The sequence below is a fragment of the Schistocerca serialis genome, chromosome 1 (genome assembly GCF_023864345.2).
Source record: "Schistocerca serialis cubense isolate TAMUIC-IGC-003099 chromosome 1, iqSchSeri2.2, whole genome shotgun sequence".
NCBI lineage: Eukaryota > Metazoa > Arthropoda > Insecta > Orthoptera > Acrididae > Schistocerca > Schistocerca serialis.
Window position 1 is genome coordinate 1,090,463,323 of NC_064638.1, and position 20,583 is coordinate 1,090,483,905.

Sequence of the window (20,583 nt, forward strand, 5' to 3'; positions counted from 1 at the left end):
TTGGCATATCTTTTTGATTGCAGTTTTGTTCCTTATATGAAATCGGAAGTGAAAACACTGTTGTTTTTTTTAATTTTTATTATATGAATGTGTGTTGACACCATGCAAATCTGCAGCTGTGAAACATTATATGTAAATTGAAAGGGGTCACTGCTGTCAGCTGCAATGGTACATTAAGCAGAACAGTGGCGATGAGCAAAAATGTCTACTGGTCCAGGATTTGAACCCAGGATCTCCCGCGTACGAGGCAGGTGCAGTAACCACTGTGCCATCCGCAAGACAGCATTATCGCAACTGCACCGATTATGTATCCACAGTTCCTGTCTTGGTGGGAGTGTGAATTGGCCATGAGGTGTGCCAAGATAGTCCATGCAGTTGCGGTAATGCTGTGTATCGGATGGTGCAGGGGTTACTGCACCTGTCTAGTAAGCAAGAGTTACTGAGTTTGAAAACCAGTCCAGTACCCATTTTCACTCATTGCCGCTGATTCCACTTAATGTCCCACTGCAGCTGACAGCAGTGATCCCCCTTCAATTTACATATACATTTTTTATTGCCTGTCATCCAAATATCTAATGTCAAAGCAATATGTGTCACCTATTTCAGTTTATTTCTTACAAGCTACACACTCGATATTATTATAAATCTTGTAACATATCAGTCTTTTTTTTTTTTCCTTGATGGCAGTACATGATGAGCATTTTTGTAGCCAAATGCTCTCCCACAAACGTGAATGGCTACTCTGCTTTAACCCAAAAAGTTAACTCATAATAGTCTGCCCCCAGTAGCTGAGTGGTCAACATGACAGAATGTCAATCCTAAGAGCCCGATTTCGATTCCCACCTGGGTCGGAGATTTTCTCCACTCAGGAACTGGGTGTTGTGTTGTCCTAATCATCATTATTTCATCCCCATCAACACACAAATCGCCGACATGGCATCAGATCGAAAGACTTGCACCCGGCAAACGGTCTACCCGACGGGAGGCCCTTGTCACACAACATTTACAACTCATAATAGTGATGTCCCTTTCCACAATGAATGTAATCTCTGTATGCAGGGTGTCACACTTTAAATTTTCACTGCCAGTATCTCTGGAACCACAATAGATATTGACAAACGGCTTCCACAGGTGTGAGAGTACAGCAGGGGCTCATGAAAGTAAATAATATGAGACATTTTAAACCATGTGCAAATATTGGTTTCAACACAAACTTGTCTTTTTTAATGGCCACCCCATATTATTCCATACACAATCAATAATATAAGAAATCACAATAATAATGGTGTTCATTGCATTGTAATATGTCCATTACATCCCGAGAAATTGAAACGCGAATTTGACAAGTGAAATGAATGAAACATACAATGCAAGTGTGATCCACACATTGCTTGTAATCACAATGTGATTGATGTACTACAATGCAACAAACACTGTACTTGCATATTGCTATGTACACTGTTGGTACGTGGCCTAGGAAACGTACAGATGTCCAATCACCTACAATGAAAACAAGGACACAGTTTATTTGTATGTGCTTTATTGAACTTTCTGACAGTACTACAATGGATATAACAGTAATGAAATACTGACAACCACCAGCCAGAATAAACAAAATTAATGGCTGTCAAAGGGTTGCACAGAGGGATACATGCTATTTGTGCATAGTTGTACATCATTTATGCAGTTGTACATGTCGTTGAAAATCTTTAATGACTGTGACACAATTCAACCATTGTAAATAGTGCAACGCATACATAAACATGCAGTAGTACCAGAAAAATAAACATATGTCTTCTTAGTAATACACAAAATGTACGCTGGTGTGCAATCAACACAACTCACAGCTGAAACTCTACAACATATATTTGAAGAGATCAACATTTTCTTGACAACACCACTGTGTGCTCTCCACCATGGATCCACTTATGGCCATCAGTGTTTGTGGTGTGATTGCGGTAATATGGTCTTTTGTGTTGACCATTGTTTTTGGACCTGCTGATACACCACATCTTTCACATGTCTCCAGAGAAAAATGTCCATGGGGGTGACGTCCAGCAACCATTCTGGAAATCCCTGAATGGGACTGCCCGGTCCAATCCATTGGTGTGGAATTGTTGGTTTAGTGCCTGTCATGCCACTATAGCATTATGAGTAGGACATCCATCATGTTGATACCACATTATTTGATGCAAATGAAGGTCTTCCACCTGTCCAGGTAATGCATACCTCAGGAACTGATCATACTGTCACTAGTTAACAGTGCCATCAGTGAAATATGGGCCAATGATGTGGTGTTCTACAGTACCACACCATTCAATGATGCTCCACTGACTTTGACATTCAACCCAGTGAATCCAGGGTGGGTTTTCTGGTGACCAGTAGGACCTATTGTGTAAGTTGATGTTTCCATGGTTTGTAAACATGGCCTCATCAGTAAGCAGTACCCTACATATGAAGTCAACAGCCTTGCTGCAGAACCCACTAACAGTATTCCAGGTGACTGTGAATGTCATTGCCATGGAGGCCTTCATGTAGCACCATGTGATATTGGTAGTATCTATGCCTATGCAGAATACGCATCACACTTGTTCGAGGGATTTGTATCTATCTCTCTATTTCATGAACACTTGCATGAGGGTTTATTGCAGTGGCCACCAGAACAGCTACCTATGCTCCTTCATGTGTTATGCCTCTGCTCTGAATCTGCATTCATGGAGACAACTGCCCTGTCACACGAAGCCTGATAACAAGAATCCTGAAGGTAAGGCAGGTCAGATGACGTCTATTAGGGTACCAATGGACGTACACCTATACCGTAAATGTGCCATTTTTGTGACATTCTAAATACAGTAATATGATGTTGACCATTTCCTCATTTGTGAATACCATGTTGAATACCTACAACAGATGGACAGGGTAATTAATATCAAAATTAAAACAGTGATACCTGCTTCATAGTGAGCCATTTCCACACACAATGCCAATTGCGGCCCGTTCCTCTACACAACTACACAGGCAAAGGGTTGACCTGGGCAGTGTAAGGGGGCAGCGTACACTGGCCGGTACTGCTCTGAAGTCTATACGTAGATAAGTGCAACATGCATGAGGGACCCCATTATGTACACATCGGTGCTTGTGGCAGGAATCCATATTACTACTTTCATCTCTCGTTTTAACAGTGAAGGTAAGAATACAAATGTCAATCACATCATGTTTACAAGCATCATGAGAACTGCAATAGCAACACATTTTGTTTATTTCACATGTCACCTTCTCTGATCAGGGACTTGGTGGTGTGTTGTCTTAATCATCACCATCTCATTCCCATAGATGCGCAAGTCGCTGAAGTGGTGTCAACTCATCGGTCTACCCAAACAACTGAGGACAGAAACTTGAAATTTGCAGATGGTGTTAATCTTGTACTGTAGGCATCGTTTAAGAAGGGATCTTGCGGAACTCCACCCTTATGGAGTGTGCAATATAGGATGAAAGGTTTCTCAGAAACATGCCGCTATTAAGGCAATTTTGATGCTAGACCTATGAAAATCAGTATATGGTTTCTAAGAAATATGTGTTGCAGCACTTATTGGAAATTTAGCCCCTGCGGGGGTAGATTGGTAGATGAAAGTTTGTTTTAAAATAAATCATTATTAAAGAGCTACTAAAGTATTTTTGGAGATTCGACCACTAAGGGGCTGGAATAGGGCCAGACTAGTTCACTGACTCACTATCACCCAGCCCAAACCACCAAGGCAGCATTGACAGTGGCTTTGACAATGGTCGTGAGACACTAATGCCAGAGGTCCCCCAATAACATTGGCTGACAACGTGGTCATAGTGCATCCGATCTTGTTTGTCAGTTTTTTGCAGGGTCAAGGAGGTTAGGTTAGGTCAGAATATGTTCTGATGTAGGTTAGATTTTAACATCTTAGGGTAAGGTGGATAACCAGGACACTTCTGTGCTTGGATAAGAGTGTTGCATACCAGCTTCTGCTATTAAAGAGACACCAAATGCATGTGAATTAGCTTTCCTGTCTCATAAAGAATGTGGCGAGTACTATACACTCTATCCTCAGTTATAAGAATAACCCCACAAGTTTTATGAATTTATGAGGTGATGGGAGAAATATTCCATTACATACATTTGAAGTTGTGCAGACACACATCAATTAAACTTCAGTGACTGTCATTTAGCACAAGAGTGAAAGCCAATCATAAAGTGTAGCATAAGATACTCTGATAACCTAATGCACTTAAAAGTGGAAATACATACCGTACACCATATTGTCACAGAAGAAGCTGAGTAGCACCGTGGTGTAGTGATTGCGATACTAAACTGTTGCATGAAGGGTTGTGAGTTCAAAACTCACTTGGGCTGTACAATTTTAATTTCTATATTTGGTTCGAGTATGCTCTAGAAGTATCCACAAATGTCAAGAATCATTGTACTGAAATGTTCTGTAGCTGCATATATACTGTATGTGTTCTCGCCAGAGACAGTTCACTCCGCACTCTTGTATGTGCAAGTGCTGAATAAACCTTCGTAAAGTGAAGTTAGTGTTTGTCATTCACCTAATTACACATTCTTCTACGTGTCATTATTCTGGTGGAGGCGCTGGGTATTGGAACTTGTGATAGCGTGCATTACCGACGACACAGTGGCTCCCATCAGGCCACGACAGAGCTGCCATTTACGTGGCGAGAAACACGAGTTTGAGCCATATTCAACAGATCGCAATCTAACAGAGACAGAAGAAGAAGAGGACATTATGATGACAGCAACTGTGTGCCATCACATGAGACATCCTTCTGGGTTCTCCTGTGATGATGGCCAAGATTCAAACAAGTGGCTGAAGGTATATGAGCGTATAGCTACATTTAACAAATGGGATGACACCGTGTGTTTGGATAATGTATTTTTCTACTTGGAGGGCACTGCCAAGCATTGGTACGAGATCAACGAGGAGAAGTTCACAAGGTGGGAAGTATTCCAGGCACAACTGCGCAAGTTTTTGGCGACAAACAATGATGGAAGTGCAAGGCTGAATATAAATTAAAGTACAGGACACAGCATCCAGGAGAAACTATAGCATCCTACATTCAGGACATCTTGGAGCTATGTAAAATAGTGGATCCTAAAGTGAAGGAGGAAGATAAGGTTGCACATCTCATGAAGGGTGTTGCTGAGGACATGTATCAAGCCCTACTCCTGAAGGAGGTTTCGACAGCAGACGACTTCATAAAGTGATGCCAGTATATCGAGACAATGCATCAAAAAAGAATTACACGCAAGAAGTTTGAATGGCTTCCAAACGTCGTATCAATGTCTATGATGGAGGGAGGAACTGATTCCACAAGTGTCCTTTGTCAGATAGTGAGAGAGGAAGTTCAGAAGGCACTTGGATTGTACGGCAACCAAAAAACTGAGACGCTTGAAGAGGTCATAAGGGAGGAAGTGGAACAGACATTGAACCCAATATCTCGTCCTTCATTGCCATTTAAAATGGTGAAAATGTCAACCCCCCAGGCAGAGTTACATTCCTACAATGCCATGTGAGGAACCTGTTTGGGCACCAAGGAAGACACGTCTGGAGGACCCAAGATAACCAACCAGTATGTAACAAACCAGTATGTTTCCACTGCGGACGACTGGGACATGTGGTGCACTATTGTCGAAAAAGGCTGTGGATGATACCCAGGCCAGAAGACAACAGACCAATCTTGATTTATTGATTGATTGATTTATTTTAACAGGAGAGCTAAAACAGCTTAGGTCTGACCCGCTTCTGCCCGCACCAAAACTAGGTTTATTGTGTGGAATCGCTCCCTGTATATTTAGTAAAGCCAACCAGTGCCCTTAAATAGTGCAAGGAGTCCCTCTACCAGTTTTTTGTTAGACACAATTTCTTCAGGTCTAGTTGTCCCGAAGATTCTATATCTTTTACTCTCCAATGCCATGCTTTCAAAGATTAGGTGTGATGCAGTTTCTTCACCCTCATCACAGATCCCACATTTAGGGTACTCTTCCATTATACCCATTGTGTGTAGGTGTTTTTTGAAGTTCCCATGGCCGGTCATCAGTCCAGTCATGAGTTTGATCTCTTTCCTGTTCAATCCCAGGATTACAGAGCTTCTTTTAAAACATGGCTTGGGCATCATTAACTTACCATGTTTTTGTTTATGGACCTTGGTCCAATATCCTACATGCTGTGTCCTAAGCCAGTTCCATATTTCTAATTTTATCATAGCCTCAGTGATTGTCAAGACAGGTTCCAGTCCAATAAATGGAGTTTTTGCCCCCATCCTAGCCAATCTATTGGCTTGTTCATTGCCACAGATCACTGAGTGGCCAGGGACCCACACTAGGTACACCCTATTGCTTCCCCCTAGCTCCACCAGAGCCCTGTGGCAATCTGCAACAATCTTAGATCTTGTTGCAGGAGCTGCCAATGATTTCAGGGCTGCCTGGCTGTCTGAATAGATGTAGATGCTAAGGTCACCTACTTATATTCTCCTCCACACATGCCCTGATTGCAGTAATTTCAGCAGAGGCCAGTTTCCCTAGAGAGATGCTGCTCTCCAGTCTCAGCTGAACCCCGTACAACCCTGCCACAATGCCTTGATCTGTTTTCGACCCATCGATGAACCAAATGATGTCATACGGTGTCGAACTGTTTTCTCCCACTGATCCCTACTTCCAATTATTATGCTGTAAGGCTCGTCAAAGCAGTTGGGAGTTGTTATATAGTCGACAGGCATTTCCCCAGCCATACATATATTTACCTCACTCACTATATTAGTGTGTGATTCTGGTTATCCGAATGAGACCCAGTTTTGGCCAGTTTTAAGTCTGTATGCCCCAGCTGCTGCCTCCATCTTAACCAAAAGCTGAAGTGGAGGCATACCCAGCATGGCTTCCATTCCAGCAGTTGGTGTGCTGCTAATTCCGCCAATTATGGCTAAGCAGACCAATCTCTGCACCTTAGCAAGCTCTTTAGCAGCAACCCACTCTTATACCTTCTTCCACCACACTACAGCCCCATAGGAAATCTTAGGTCTAACCACTGTGGTGTATAACCAGTGCATACCCCTGGGGCTTAGGCCCCAGTTTTTGCCACAAGCCCTCCTAGTACTCACTAAAGTATTTTTTGCCTTGGAGCAGATACTCTTAATATGAGGGGTCCAAATTAGCTTCTCATCCAAGGTTACCCCCTAGATATTTCACTGTCCCCTTCACAGGTAGAGTTTCATAAGAGCTTTAGATTCCAACTTGCATGCTGAATAGGTCTCTTCATAAATAACACCTCAACAGTCTTCTTAGGATTAACTCTCAGATCCTGTTTAATGCACCATTTTTGCACAATGTCCAACCCTCCTTGTGCCATATTCCTGATTGTGTCAGTGAATTTGCCAAGTATTACTATGACAAGGTCATCTATATATCCTTGGCAGAAGCATTGTCTGGAATTTAGTTCCTCAATGAGTTCATTCACCACTAGATTCCACAATAGAGGAGACAAAACTCCTCCTTGTGGGCAGCCTCTAGTTGTCTTAATTACCAACTTTTCATTCATCATGGCAGCCTCTACCTTCCTTCCACTAAGCATGGCTCTGCTCCACCTATGTATAGTGGTCCCCAGGCCATGCACCTCTGCTGCCCTTACCATGGAATCGAAGGTCGTGTTACTAAGGCCCCCTCAATATCCAGGAAGATGCAGAGGGCTATTTCTTGGATGTGAAGGCCTTTTTCCACCTTTCCAATGAGTTGGTGGAGAGCAGTCTCACATGATTTACCTGGTTGGTATGCATGTAGGTTCAAGTGTAGAGGGACCCTACTTAGCCTCCTCTCCCCAACATATACATTAACCAGTTTTTCCAGTGCTTTGAGAATGAAGGAGGTCAGACTGATTGGTCTCATATCCCTGGCCTTGGTATGATCAATTCTCCCTGGCTTTGGAATGAAGGCAGCCTTCACTGCCCTCCAAACATTGGGAATGATTCCTACTGCTAAGCTAACCCTGAATAGCCTGCATAGAACTCTTATAAGCTTTCCTCCTGCCTGTTGCAGGAGAGCTGGAAAAATTCCATCTGAGCCAGGTGACTTGAACGGTTGGAATGTTCCCACTGCCCACTGGATTTTGTTGAAGTTCACACACTCCTTGGTCGATTCCCAGTCCTCTCTTCGAGTGCCTGGGAACCGTTGTCTCTCTGGGGTCACATACTGGTCTGTGTTAGCTGACAGAGCATATTGAGGAAAGTGAGTTTTGAGGAGCAATTCCAGCATCTCATGTGCTTTCTTGGTATATTCCCCATCCTCCTTCCTCAACATACCTCCTGGTTTAGTTGGTACTCTAGTGAGAATCTTGTGAGGTCTGGCTTGTGCAGCCGTGCCTTCCGCTTACTCACAGAATGCCTTCCAGGATGCCTCATTTGCTTGTCTTATTACAAGATTGTAATTGACAAGAACCTCAAGATATTTAGCCCATTGTCCTTCATGTCTCACAATATTAAACAGTCTCAGTACCTGTTTTCTTTGTGTTTCCAATTTGTTATTCCACCAAGGATACTCCTATTTGTGCACTTACTGGTGATTGTGCAGTTGTCTTGATATGAGGTCACTATGGCAGAGGTAACAGCCTCTGCTGCTTCCTCAAATTCTACTGGCTTCATTATTGTGGTTTTAATTTCTGATAAGCCTAAATCAAGGTCCCTCCTATATGTCTCCCAGTCTGTTTTCCTGGGATTTCTATAAGTCACGGTCTGTCTGATTCCCATTTCAACATTGAATTTAATGGGCATGTCGTCCGATGAGGACGGCTTCAACACCACATGCCATTGTTTAACATAGTTACCCATCATCATGGAACCAAATGTTATGTCAATTACTACTTCCCTTCTGCTATTCCTGAATGTAGGTTCATTGCCGCTATTCAGGACCTCTAAATTGTTAGCTAAGAGGAATTGAAGAAGGTACTCACCTCTACTGGTGGTGTCCTTGCTGCCCCACACTAGGTTGTGGGCATTGTCATCGCACCCCACCAGCAGATGGTCACCTTGCCGATGGCAAGTCTTTACTAGTCTCCTCATTTCCAAGGGAAGGGGAGAACTGTCTTTGTAAGGAAGGTATGCTGAGGCTAAAATAATTTCCCTCGTGATACCTTCCTCACATTGCTGCATTTTGTTGGTCACTAAGTCCCTGGAGCAGAAATCCATCATTAGCATGAAAGAAATGCCATTTCTAATGTAGATGCATGTTCTGGAGTTTCTTAGATTCCTAGTATAGATCAGCTTACCTCCACTGCCTCCGACGCCTGGTACACCCCCTTTGTGTAAATAGGGTTCTTGTATTGGGGCAATGTCCACTTCCTGTCTTCCCAGGCAGCGATTCAGGGCAGCAGAGGCCACTTTACTGTGCTGCAGATTAATCTGCCACACCTCCAGGCTCTGTCTTACTGCCTTCTTTGAGAACCCTGACAGTGACCTGCGAGAACCTAAAAACAGTTTCTGGTCCTGCTCCCGCATCGCCTTCAGGGACTTCTCACTAACCTCCACCACCAGGGTTCGTCCTTCCAGAGCAACCTTCTGGTTAATCACTTTCCAGTCTCCTGTCGAAAGATTGAATGGTGCACAGATAACTTAGTCTTGGTACGACTTCCTTCTTGCAGAAGAGAGTAGATCGTAGCTGAGCACTCACTGCATTACCTTTGCTAAACCTCGATTCCAGTTCTTTCACTATGTTGCCATCCTGTGAGAATATGCATCCTAAGTACTTGAAACTGTCCACGTGTTCTAACTTTGTTCCTCCTATTTGGCACTCAATCCGTTTATATCTCTTTCCCACTGACATTACTTTCGTTTTGGAGATGCTAATCTTCATATCATAGTCCTTACATTTCTGATCTAGCTCTGAAATATTATTTTGCAAACTTTCAATCGAATCTTCCATCACAACTAAGTCATCTGCATATGTGAGACTGCTTATTTTGTGTTCACATATCTTAATCTCAACATATGATCCTTAAATAATATGAACAACAGTGGAGACAGGTTGCAGCTTTGTCTTACCCCTGAAACTACTCTGAACCATGAACTCAATTTACCGTCAACTCTAACTGCTGCCTGCCTATCTACGTAAAGACCTTTAATTGCTTGCAAAAGTTTGCCTCCTATTCCATAATTTCATAGAACAGACAATAACTTCCTCCTAGCAACTCGGTCATATGCCTTTTCTAGATCTATAAAGCATAGATACAAATCCCTGTTCCACTCATAACACTTCTCCATTATTTGCCATAAGCTAAATATCTGGTCCTGACAACCTCTAAGAGGCCTAAGCCCACACTGATTTTCATCCAATTTGTCCTCAACTAATACTCACACTTTCCTTTCAACAATACCTGAGAAGATTTTACCCACAACACTGATTAAAGAGATACCTCTGTAGTTGTTACAATCTTTTCTGTTTCCATGTTTAAAGATTGGTGTGATTACTGCTTTCGTCCTGTCTGATGGAACCTGTCCCGACTCCCATGCCATTTCAACTATCCTGTGTAGCCATTGAAGACCTGACATTCCACTGTATTTGATGAGTTCCTACTTAATTTCATCCACCCCAGCCACTTTATTGCACTGCAATCTATCGACCATTTTCTCCACTTCCTCAAATGTGATCCTCTTTCCATCATCATTCCTATCCCATTGTATATCGAAATGTGAAACATTACTGATCGTATTCTCACCTACATTGAGCAACTCTTCAAAATATTCCCTCCATCTGCCCAAGACATCAACAGGATTCACCAGCAGTTTTCCTGACCTGTCCAAAATACTTGTCATTTCCTTTTTACCTCCCTTTTGAAGACTGCTAATTACACTACAGAATGGTTTTCCAGCAGCTTGATCCAAAGTCTCCAACCTGTTTCCAAAGTCTTCCCAAGATTTCTTCTTGGATGCTGCAGTTATCTGTTTGGCTTTGTTTCTTTCTTCAACACAACTTTCTCTGTCTACCTGAGTTCTAGAATGTAGCCATTTTTGATACGCCTTCTTTTTCCTTTTACAGGCTGCCTTGACTGTGTCATTCCACCAAGCTGTTTGCTTCATCCTACCTTTACATACTACTGTTCCAAGACATTCTTTAGCCACTTTTGGTACTGTGTCCCTGTACCTTGTCCATTCCTTTTCCAATGACTGTAATTGACTACATTCAACTAACTGGTACCTTTCTGAGATCACTGTTATGTACTTGTGCCTGATTTCCTTATCCTGAAGTTTCTCCACTCTTATCCTCCTACATATGGACCCGATCTCCTGCACTTTCGGCCTCACAATACCAATTTCACTGCAGATTAAATAGCAATCAGTGTCATCAAAGAATACCCTGAATACACGTGTGTCCCTCACAGCCTTCCTGAATTCCTGATTTGTTATTATATAGTCAATGACAGATCTGGTTCCCCTGCCTTCTCAAGTATACCGGTGAATGTTCTTATGTTTAAAAAAGGAGTTTGTGATTACTAAGCCCATACTGGCACAGAAATCCAAGATTTGTTTCCCGTTCCTGTTGGCCTCCATATCCTCTCCAAATTTACCCATAACCTTTTCATACCCTTCTGTTCGATTTCCAATCCTGGCATTAAAATCACAATCTTATAGTATTGTAATCATAAACAAAAGTGATGAAAATTCCTTACTTTAACAAGGGTAATTTTTCTGCTTGAGTTATGTGCGGCGCAAAAGTGCATTGCTGGGATTTCGCCATGTAGTCCAATATTGAAGCCACTGAAGGTATTACAGTCAGTCGTCTGGTAATCTAAGAACTGCTCCCTTGTCCTTTACTCTAACAACTACATCACTGAGTGCATCACAAAAACTATCCATCTTATCTTGATCTGTCCCTTCACAATGCGAATGTACTGACACAATCCTAATTTTCTTGCTAGATACTGTCAAATCTATCCACATCAGTCGTTCGTTTACATACCTTATTGCAACTACGCTGGGTTCCATTTCTTTCCTGATGTAAAGCCCTACACCCCATTGTGCTATTCCTACTTTGACTCCTGACAGGTAGACCTTGTATTCTCCCACTTCCTCTTCTTTCTCACCCCTTACCCAAATGTCACTAACAGCTAAAACGTCCAACCCCATCTTACTTGCAGCCTCTGTCAGCTCTACCTTCTTGCCAGAGTAGCCCCCATTGATATTAATAGCTCCCCATCTCGTTACCATTCGTTTGCCGAGTCGTATCTTAGGAGTCACTGGTTTGTCAATTAGAGGTGGGACTCCGTCACCTCGAAAGGTCTGAAGCATTTTGCTCTGATTGTTGCCAGCATCATATTTAAAGTACCAGGGAAGCAGGTTGCTAGCCTTACTTGCCCCGGGTCCCATTGAAATTTACCCCTATCAGTTGAGGGACTAACCGGTGAATTTGGTAGTCTTTGCCATCTGAGCACAAAGGTGACCACGACTCAGAATATGTCCGAGATGCCCAGCCTTATTCCAAAGTAACTGGTATCCCGACTGTCAGGACCACTTACTTGGCCACTCATACGTTGCCCGTGGTTCATGAACTAGGACATGACAACAGGAACCCACACCATGAACCACTTGACCTCTTAGCAACAAATAAACCTGAGCCGTACTCCATTCATCATAAGAATAAACCTCATGTAAAAGTTACACTATGTATTCTTCCACATTTTCTGGAACCTCATTGGACTTCGTTTCACATGGAGCAGAAGCCGTCTCGAGTACAGTCAAGTACGACGATGATGATATGTTGTAAGCTGTACGTTATGCACCCATTGGCGTTACCGGCACATTTAACTTGGACAGCACTGGCCAGGCAAGTGATCCAACTGACCTGCAGTGATGATGTGAACAATTGCAGTAAAGACATAAAAAGAGACAAGTAGAGAACTATGTAGCTTTGAATGCCATTTAATTTTTAAACAGAAGGAAATGATGGTAAAACTCAGGCGATACGCTTCTTAGGTATTGTAATCAAAAACAAAAGTGATGAAAATTCCTGACTTTAACAAGGGTAATTTTTCTGCTTGAGTTATGTGCGGCGCAAAAGCGCGTTGCTGGGATTTCGCCATGTAGTCCAATATTGAAGCCACTGAAGGTATTACAGTCAGTCGTCTGGTAATCTAAGAACTGCTCCCATATCAGAATCCAAGGAATACATTTCAGTACTGCTACATTGATAGCAAGGCGATCAGCAACATAATCCCAAACCACCAAAAAATCCACATTTCCTCCTCCTCTTTTATGATGTGGTGTTCCTCATTTCGCCATTGTTCGGCAGTGACATGCCACAAAGCTTCGTGTATTAGTTCCAGTACATTTGACAGCTTAAGTGTCTTGTTCTTTCTTGTGACAAAGCCCTTAAGTTGGCTCCAAATCAATTCTATTAGGTTCAGATTGCAGTGTCAAAGGGTCAACTGTAAAAATGCAGCGTTTGTACAGTGTGCTCGATGCTGTGAAAATTGTTTTCCATGTTTCTACAATGATTATCACTCTGGCTCGAGTGAGGCCCCATCCATCCTACAAAACAAAGGGCATATTCAAACAAAGAGTATTTGATTTTTCATTTTTCTCTGCTGCTCACCAGCACACTCGATTTTCAGTTAATGCCACTATCGATTGCGCCATACAAATAATTACATTGCTCACCTTTATATTTAGTACGTACATAGTGTTTCTCGAAAAACATCAAAGCTGAATTTTCTCTGTAATCTTGTCAAAAAACATTAACAACTTGTTTCTGGCATTAACAGAGTCCCACTTGCGTGTTTCACTAGAAGCATGAAGCAGTGTCTTACATTTTCACTGTATGTATATATGAATGGCTTTGCGGGAGAGATCTGCATCCTCCTCAGCTCTGGTGCAACAGTGTAACACATCATGCACTATCAGGGGTGACAGTCCATTGCCATTTATTATGGCATGGGCTATGTGCTTTTCATCCATTTGTCTGCCTACCTTCGACATGTGCAGAAACATGCTAGATGACAGTGGTGTATGGAATGGCATCAGATAGCATTTGGATGGATCCAGGTTCCATTTGTTTGAAAATAATGGCTTCAGTTTGGTTCACCACAGATGGGGGGAGGGGGGCATCACATTGACTGCATTCCCACAAGACATACAGCGCCATCTCAAGGTCTCATCATGTAAGGTGTCATTGGGTACAACCACAAATCACAGTTGGTGCATTTCCAGGCCACTGCAACCAGTGTGACCTATGTGAATGACATCCTGCAACCCTTTGCCATACCCTTTCTGGACAACACTCCAGATGCTATTTTCAGCAAGACAATGCACAATCTCATATTGTTGCAAGAACATGTGCCTTTTTGGTGTCACAAGATGTCAGCGTTTTGCCCTGGCCCACCAGATTACCAGACTCATTGCCAATCATAAATGTGTGGGATATGGTGAACAGCAGGTGGAGTACTGTGACCCAATGCCAACCACCACAGATTAATTTTGAAACGAGGTGAATGCAGCATGGATGGCTATACAACAGGATGCCATTCATGATGATGCCATCACACATGGAACAAGTTATCAGGGCCCATGGCAGATCCAGTGCCTGCTAGATAATGGAAGACATGTCAAACTGAGGTGACTGAAATGCTACTCATTTCTGCAGAACATACTAGTGTACATGTCCTGTGAACATGAACATCCAATCTCTAGTTATTCTAGGAGTTCTGTTTTTTTCTGAACATGAGTGTATAAAACAATTGTGGTAATTATACACAATCATGGAATATCAAAAAGGTCTATAAGTAAAATCGTTCAATAAGAAGCAAACAAATACATTGTTAAAAGTGTGTTCATATGGCGCTGCTGCTATTGCTATTATGTATTGCAGTAATGGCTTGTGTGAGCTGCACACAACTGAAGATACCTGAGCTTATCAAGACACGCAAACAGTTTTGTATTGTCAACTGTACCTGCATGGCTCAGCCATTGGGTCGCTGACAGCTGCGGCATAGGTCCAAGTCCATTCTTCATGGCACATTTGTTTGGAGGTTGAGATGGGTGCTAAAACTCAGTATACACATTCTTCATCATTTTTTATTATCTGCTGATGTATGAAGTCACAATTCATGGCTGCTACCTCTTGCTTACTTGTACCAACAGTTAGATCTGGAATTTGTCCAAACTATGGAGCTTCTCTTCATTGTTCTCAAACCACTGCTGGGCTGTATTGTCCAAGAAAAAATACACATTTGCCAAAAGCCTCAGTCATCCTACTTCTTGTATTTGATGACTTGGTCAAATCCTCTGACCAAGTTTGGTGGATTCTGATCGGTGTCTCTGGACAACACTGATGGAAGTCTGATGTGTAGCTGACTTGTTGCTGTTTTGGAATCCAATGGTTTTCTGAATATATGGACACTGGGAGCAAAATACTGCCTGTATTTCAGTTACTGCTTAAGTAGGTGATGTCTTTTATGTTGCATAACTGGAACTATGATTATGTACACTTTTCAGCATCTCCGCCAAACAGTGTCACCTCGTAACCACAATCAGGTAAAAATCCTAAAGCAAGGTCACCAGTGAAGAGTAACATTTAACACCAAAAGCATGTTTATTATGAACCCCAACATACAGACAGAACAAGCTGAACTCTTGAACAAGGAGTGCTGCTATTTATACAGACATCAAATATTCAAGAATATATTCCCATTAGAAACATAAGAAATTATGAGAACTTTCCAGAAATAATAAATACTAAATAACAAATAATTGCTGGTGATTGGGTTTGAACTAGTGACCCACAGCACACCAGCTAATGATGCTAACCATTATACCACATTACATGCATCACAGCTCTTGGCAATATTATGCACACTTTTAAAGGTTTGATGTGTGTGTAGTGGAATTTTCACTCTAAGAGAAGAATTACTTTCATCATTGCTCTTAACTGACTTCTTTCAATAGGCAGCTGCACTTATCGTCTGTGGTCACAGTTTTCCACCAATTGTTCGAAACATGTTGTTGTTGTTGTTGTGGTCTTCAGTCCTGAGACTGGTTTGATGCAGCTCTCCATGCTACTCTATCCTGTGCAAGCTTCTTCATCTCCCAGTACCTACTGCAACCTACATCCTTCTGAATCTGCTTAGTGTATTCATCTCTTGGTCTCCCTCTACGATTTTTACCCTCCACGGTGCCTTCCAATGCTAAATTTGTGATCCCTTGATGCCTCAAAACATGTCCTACCAACCGATCCCTTCTTCTAGTCAAGTTGTGCCACAAACTTCTCTTCTCCCCAATCCTGTTCAATACCTCCTCATTAGTTACGTGATCTACCCACCTTATCTTCAGCATTCTTCTGTAGCACCACATTTCAAAAGCTTCTATTCTCTTCTTGTCCAAACTATTTATCGTCCATACATGGCCACACTCCATACTTTCAGAAACGACTTCCTGACACTTTAATCTATACTCGATGTTAACAAATTTCTCTTCTTGAGAAACGCTTTCCTTGCCATTGCCAGTCTACATTTTATATCCTCTCTACTTCGACCATCATCAGTTATTTTACTCCCTTAATAGCAAAACTCCTTTACTACTTTAAGTGTCTCATTTCCTAATCTAATTCCCTCAGCATCACCCGACTTAATTCGACTACATTCCATTATCCTCGTTTTGCTTTTGTTGATGTTCATCTTATATCCTCCTTTCAAGACACTGTCCATTCCGTTCAACTGCTCTTCCAAGTCCTTTGCTGTCTCTGACAGAATTACAATGTCATCGGCAAACCTCAAAGTTTTTACTTCTTGTCCATGAATTTTAATACCTACTCCGAATTTTTCTTTTGTTTCCTTTACTGCTTGCTCAATATACAGATTGAATAACATCGGGGAGAGGCTACAACCCTGTCTCACTCCTTTCCCAACCACTGCTTCCCTTTCATGCCCCTCGACTCTTATAACTGCCATCTGGTTTCTGTACAAATTGTAAATAGCCTTTTGCTCCCTGTATTTTACCCCTGCCACCTTCAGAATTTGAAAGAGAGTATTCCAGTTAACATTGTCAAAAGCTTTCTCTAAGTCTACAAATGCTAGAAACGTAGGTTTGCCTTTTCTTAATCTTTCTTCTAAGATAAGTCGTAAGGTCAGTATTGCCTCACGTGTTCCAACATTTCTACGGAATCCAAACTGATCTTCCCTGAGGTCGGCTTCTACCAGTTTTTCCATTCGTCTGTAAAGAATTTGCATTAGTATTTTGCAGCTGTGACTTATTAAACTGATAGTTCGGTAATTTTCACATCTGTCAACACCTGCTTTCATTGGGATTGGAGTTCGAAACATAAGGGTTTGATTAACATGCAGAAAGTACACCCTATGATTGAATGCAGTTACATATGATGGAATATGGTTTGGTAAGTCTGTCTATGCTGATTAATTTGTATTTAACTTTCTATGGCAAAAGTTTTCTGACCATATTTTTTGTTTAACAATATGAAGTGTTTCATATTGTCTGACCTAATCTAATGAACTTCTCATTATGGCTTAAATTTAATGCTGTTGTTAGTGTTCCTAGCTAGACCTTCACATATATCATTGTTTATATGTTTTGCATATACACCTCTCAATATCTATTACCTCAACATCAAGCAACTTTAAATAATTTATTAATTGTTTATGAATAGCTTGTGGACAAGGCTTTCCTGTATTCCTTTCAAGGCAGACCTTCAAGGTTATTCTTCCCAAGAATGACATTTTACTTGCAGTTCCATAAACTTACTTGTTGACCAGAGACAACATTCAAATGTAACCAAATTATGTACTGCACAGAGCCACAGCACACAATTGCAAATCATGGTGTTCAAACGTAGACTTCCCTTTGAACTGACTTACCCATCCAGATACAGAGAGACCTACAGTTTAACAAGAATTCCAAACTACTGCACAACTTGGCATTTTTTTCACATATACTAATCTCTGTCAGATGTGAAAAAAGTGACAAGTGACAGAAAAATCCTACAAATGACTGAGGATTGAGTCTGAACCATTGGGTTTGTCATCCGAGACCATATGTCACTGAGGCACAATCTAGCAGTCCATGGGAGAAGAATCATAATCACTATTTTCACCTGTTACAAAAGCAACAGCGCGAACGGCAGGAAAGTGTCAAATGATAATCAGTTCCAGAATCTCTCATACTGTGACTTTCTCTATTACAATGGTTAGTGTATCGTGTTTTGGTAGTGTAAGAAATTTATTTTCTGAATTACCCCCATATAAATATAAGTTTGGATTATCACAATAAATAAATCATTAGAAAGCAATGAGACAAAAGCAGACACATAGACAATAATGCATATGAAATCAGACCATGATTTCCACAGTAGTCAGCTTTACTAAACATTATTTTCTATTAAAAATATTAATTAATTTGTTAATCAATGCATTTTGTATATACACAGTGTAGTTTAGGTCCTTGGACTGATTTTTTTCTTTTCTCATTAACCCTCTCTAGTGGATGCCTTTTGTAGTCTGAAAGCTTTTGAACAGCCGTGTTGTGGGGCATCATTATAGATGCTGTTCCTGGATTGTATGAATGTAAGATGTATGTCAGACTGAGGAGGTAGAAAAGGAGAAGAAACTACAGGTAATAACTAAATTTGCTACAAAACTCATTTGAATTGCAAAGAGATGTGGACTGGTTCAGAAAGTGTATGTTTAAGGCAGCACTGAGCCAGACAACCATTTTTTAGTGGTACAATGTTTCTGTTAGGATTGAGAAACAGGTAAGGACAGTGTACACAGTGAGCAGCGAGAACAATGCATAAGTCACTGAACTGACTAAAAAAGATTCAACGATATCTTCAGATCCTGCATGAAGTTTTGAACAAGCAAAAATAATCTGCAATTTTCTTTCCATGTGCTCTGATAAGAGAAAAATAGACGATTGAGTTAAGTCTTGTTGGGACTTGATATACATGACTCATCTTGACAAGAACATTTTAGGCAACATTATTAATGTTGCAATATTGTGAAAGGAAAGTTGTTACTCACCATATAGCAGAAATGCTAAGTTGTGGTTGTGAGTTCCATTTGTATGAGCGTGTGTATGTGTGTCTGTCGTCTATTGTTAATGAAGGCCTTACTGGCCAAAAGCTTTACTTGTAACAGTCTTTTTGTTGTGCCTATCTGCGATTCAGCATCTCCGCTATATGGTGAGTAGCACCTTTCCTTTTCATAATATTGTAACATTCCTTCCTAGATTTTCCATTGTTTCATTATTAATGTTGATGAAACTTGCACTTTGCCTAACATCCTGAAACAAAATTTTCTAAAATGGGCCAGTGAAATATCTTCAAATCAAAGATGAAGAACATGCAGTCTGATTATGTTTCCTGACTGCAGTGCCACTGATCACAAGGACCTTGTGTGGCAAGGTATAGTAGCTTGTAGGGAATTCTATCAGCAAGTGTTAAAAATGATTGCTTTCTCAAACCCAAAAAACCTCTCAGGACTCTTCATCTCGTTTAATTTTTTTCTGCTGCACAATAATAACACAGCTCATTAGACAGCAATGAATTGCCAGTTCTTCACTGAGGACCAAGCCTCTATTTCATTCACCAAATTTGTCATCTCGAGACTACTTCTGTTTCTCAAAACTTAAAATATGCCTGGACTGTTCTAGATTTGACTGGACATAGAATATCCAGAAGACTATATATCACAAATTCTTGACTTCTCTGAGAACACAGAGAGATTTACAACTGATGCTGAGCAATATACATCAAATGAAACTTCTTTTGAGCAAATAAACAGTCAAATTATGCAATTTGTTATTGATGTAGTGAAAAAAACTCATAAACAACAGTGTGCATAATGTTCATTCAGTTTTATGTAAATCATGTTTTTCAAATTTGGTGACTTTTTGGTCCTGGTCTAGTTTTCCCTTAATTTATGATTGGCAGTATTATTTTGTGTGCGTGTTTCAGCATGTTTATTTCTCACAGGTCTATTTGAGGTACATGTCACAGACAGTACTTCCTCCACCATTCAACCTATTGCCCACACTAAGAGGAATGCAGCTGGCTGGTCGCTGGATGCGTGCGCTGTGTAGTCCACGGCCTGGAGAGAAGGCAGGCTGCTCTATGACAAACTGCTGCTATCTTGTGAGTATTTTCTTACTGTCCTTTTTTTAAACCAATATTTTGATACAGTAATAATATTTCAAGACAGAATCATTCACTCGGACAGATAAGTGAATGAAGCTGTTAGTTCATGAGAGGTTGATGAACCAGATAAAGTTCAAATCTGAGTGAGCAACTAGTGGCCCAGTATCCCACTCACATTTCAAGTAACTTATATGATAAAAGTTCATTTTTATATTGGTACATGAAACTGCACTACTTCTTCTTCTTCTTTTTCTTCATTTCAGTCTTAAAATATAAAATACCAATAATTTAATATGTAAATACAAAGGACACAGGGTGCACAATTTAAAAGTATATGAGGTAAATGTGACTCCTCGGCAAAGGTTATTGCTTTTTAGTTTAAGTAACAGGGTACTGCTAGTGTCAGTTGAGCAAAGAAAGCC

General features: G+C 41.1%; 1 protein-coding gene across 1 annotated transcript in view; it reads left to right on the top strand.

Moving 5' to 3' along the window:
• The window catches only part of LOC126455580 (short transient receptor potential channel 4-like), a 274,268-nt gene extending 254,013 nt beyond the window's left edge, over nucleotides 1-20,255 (top strand). Inside the window, exons 11-12 of the mRNA XM_050091340.1 lie at nucleotides 20,000-20,158; nucleotides 20,244-20,255. Coding sequence (XP_049947297.1) covers nucleotides 20,000-20,158; nucleotides 20,244-20,255 — 171 coding nt within the window. The remainder of the gene's footprint in view (nucleotides 1-19,999; nucleotides 20,159-20,243) is intronic.
• Nucleotides 20,256-20,583: the final 328 nt, after the last annotated feature.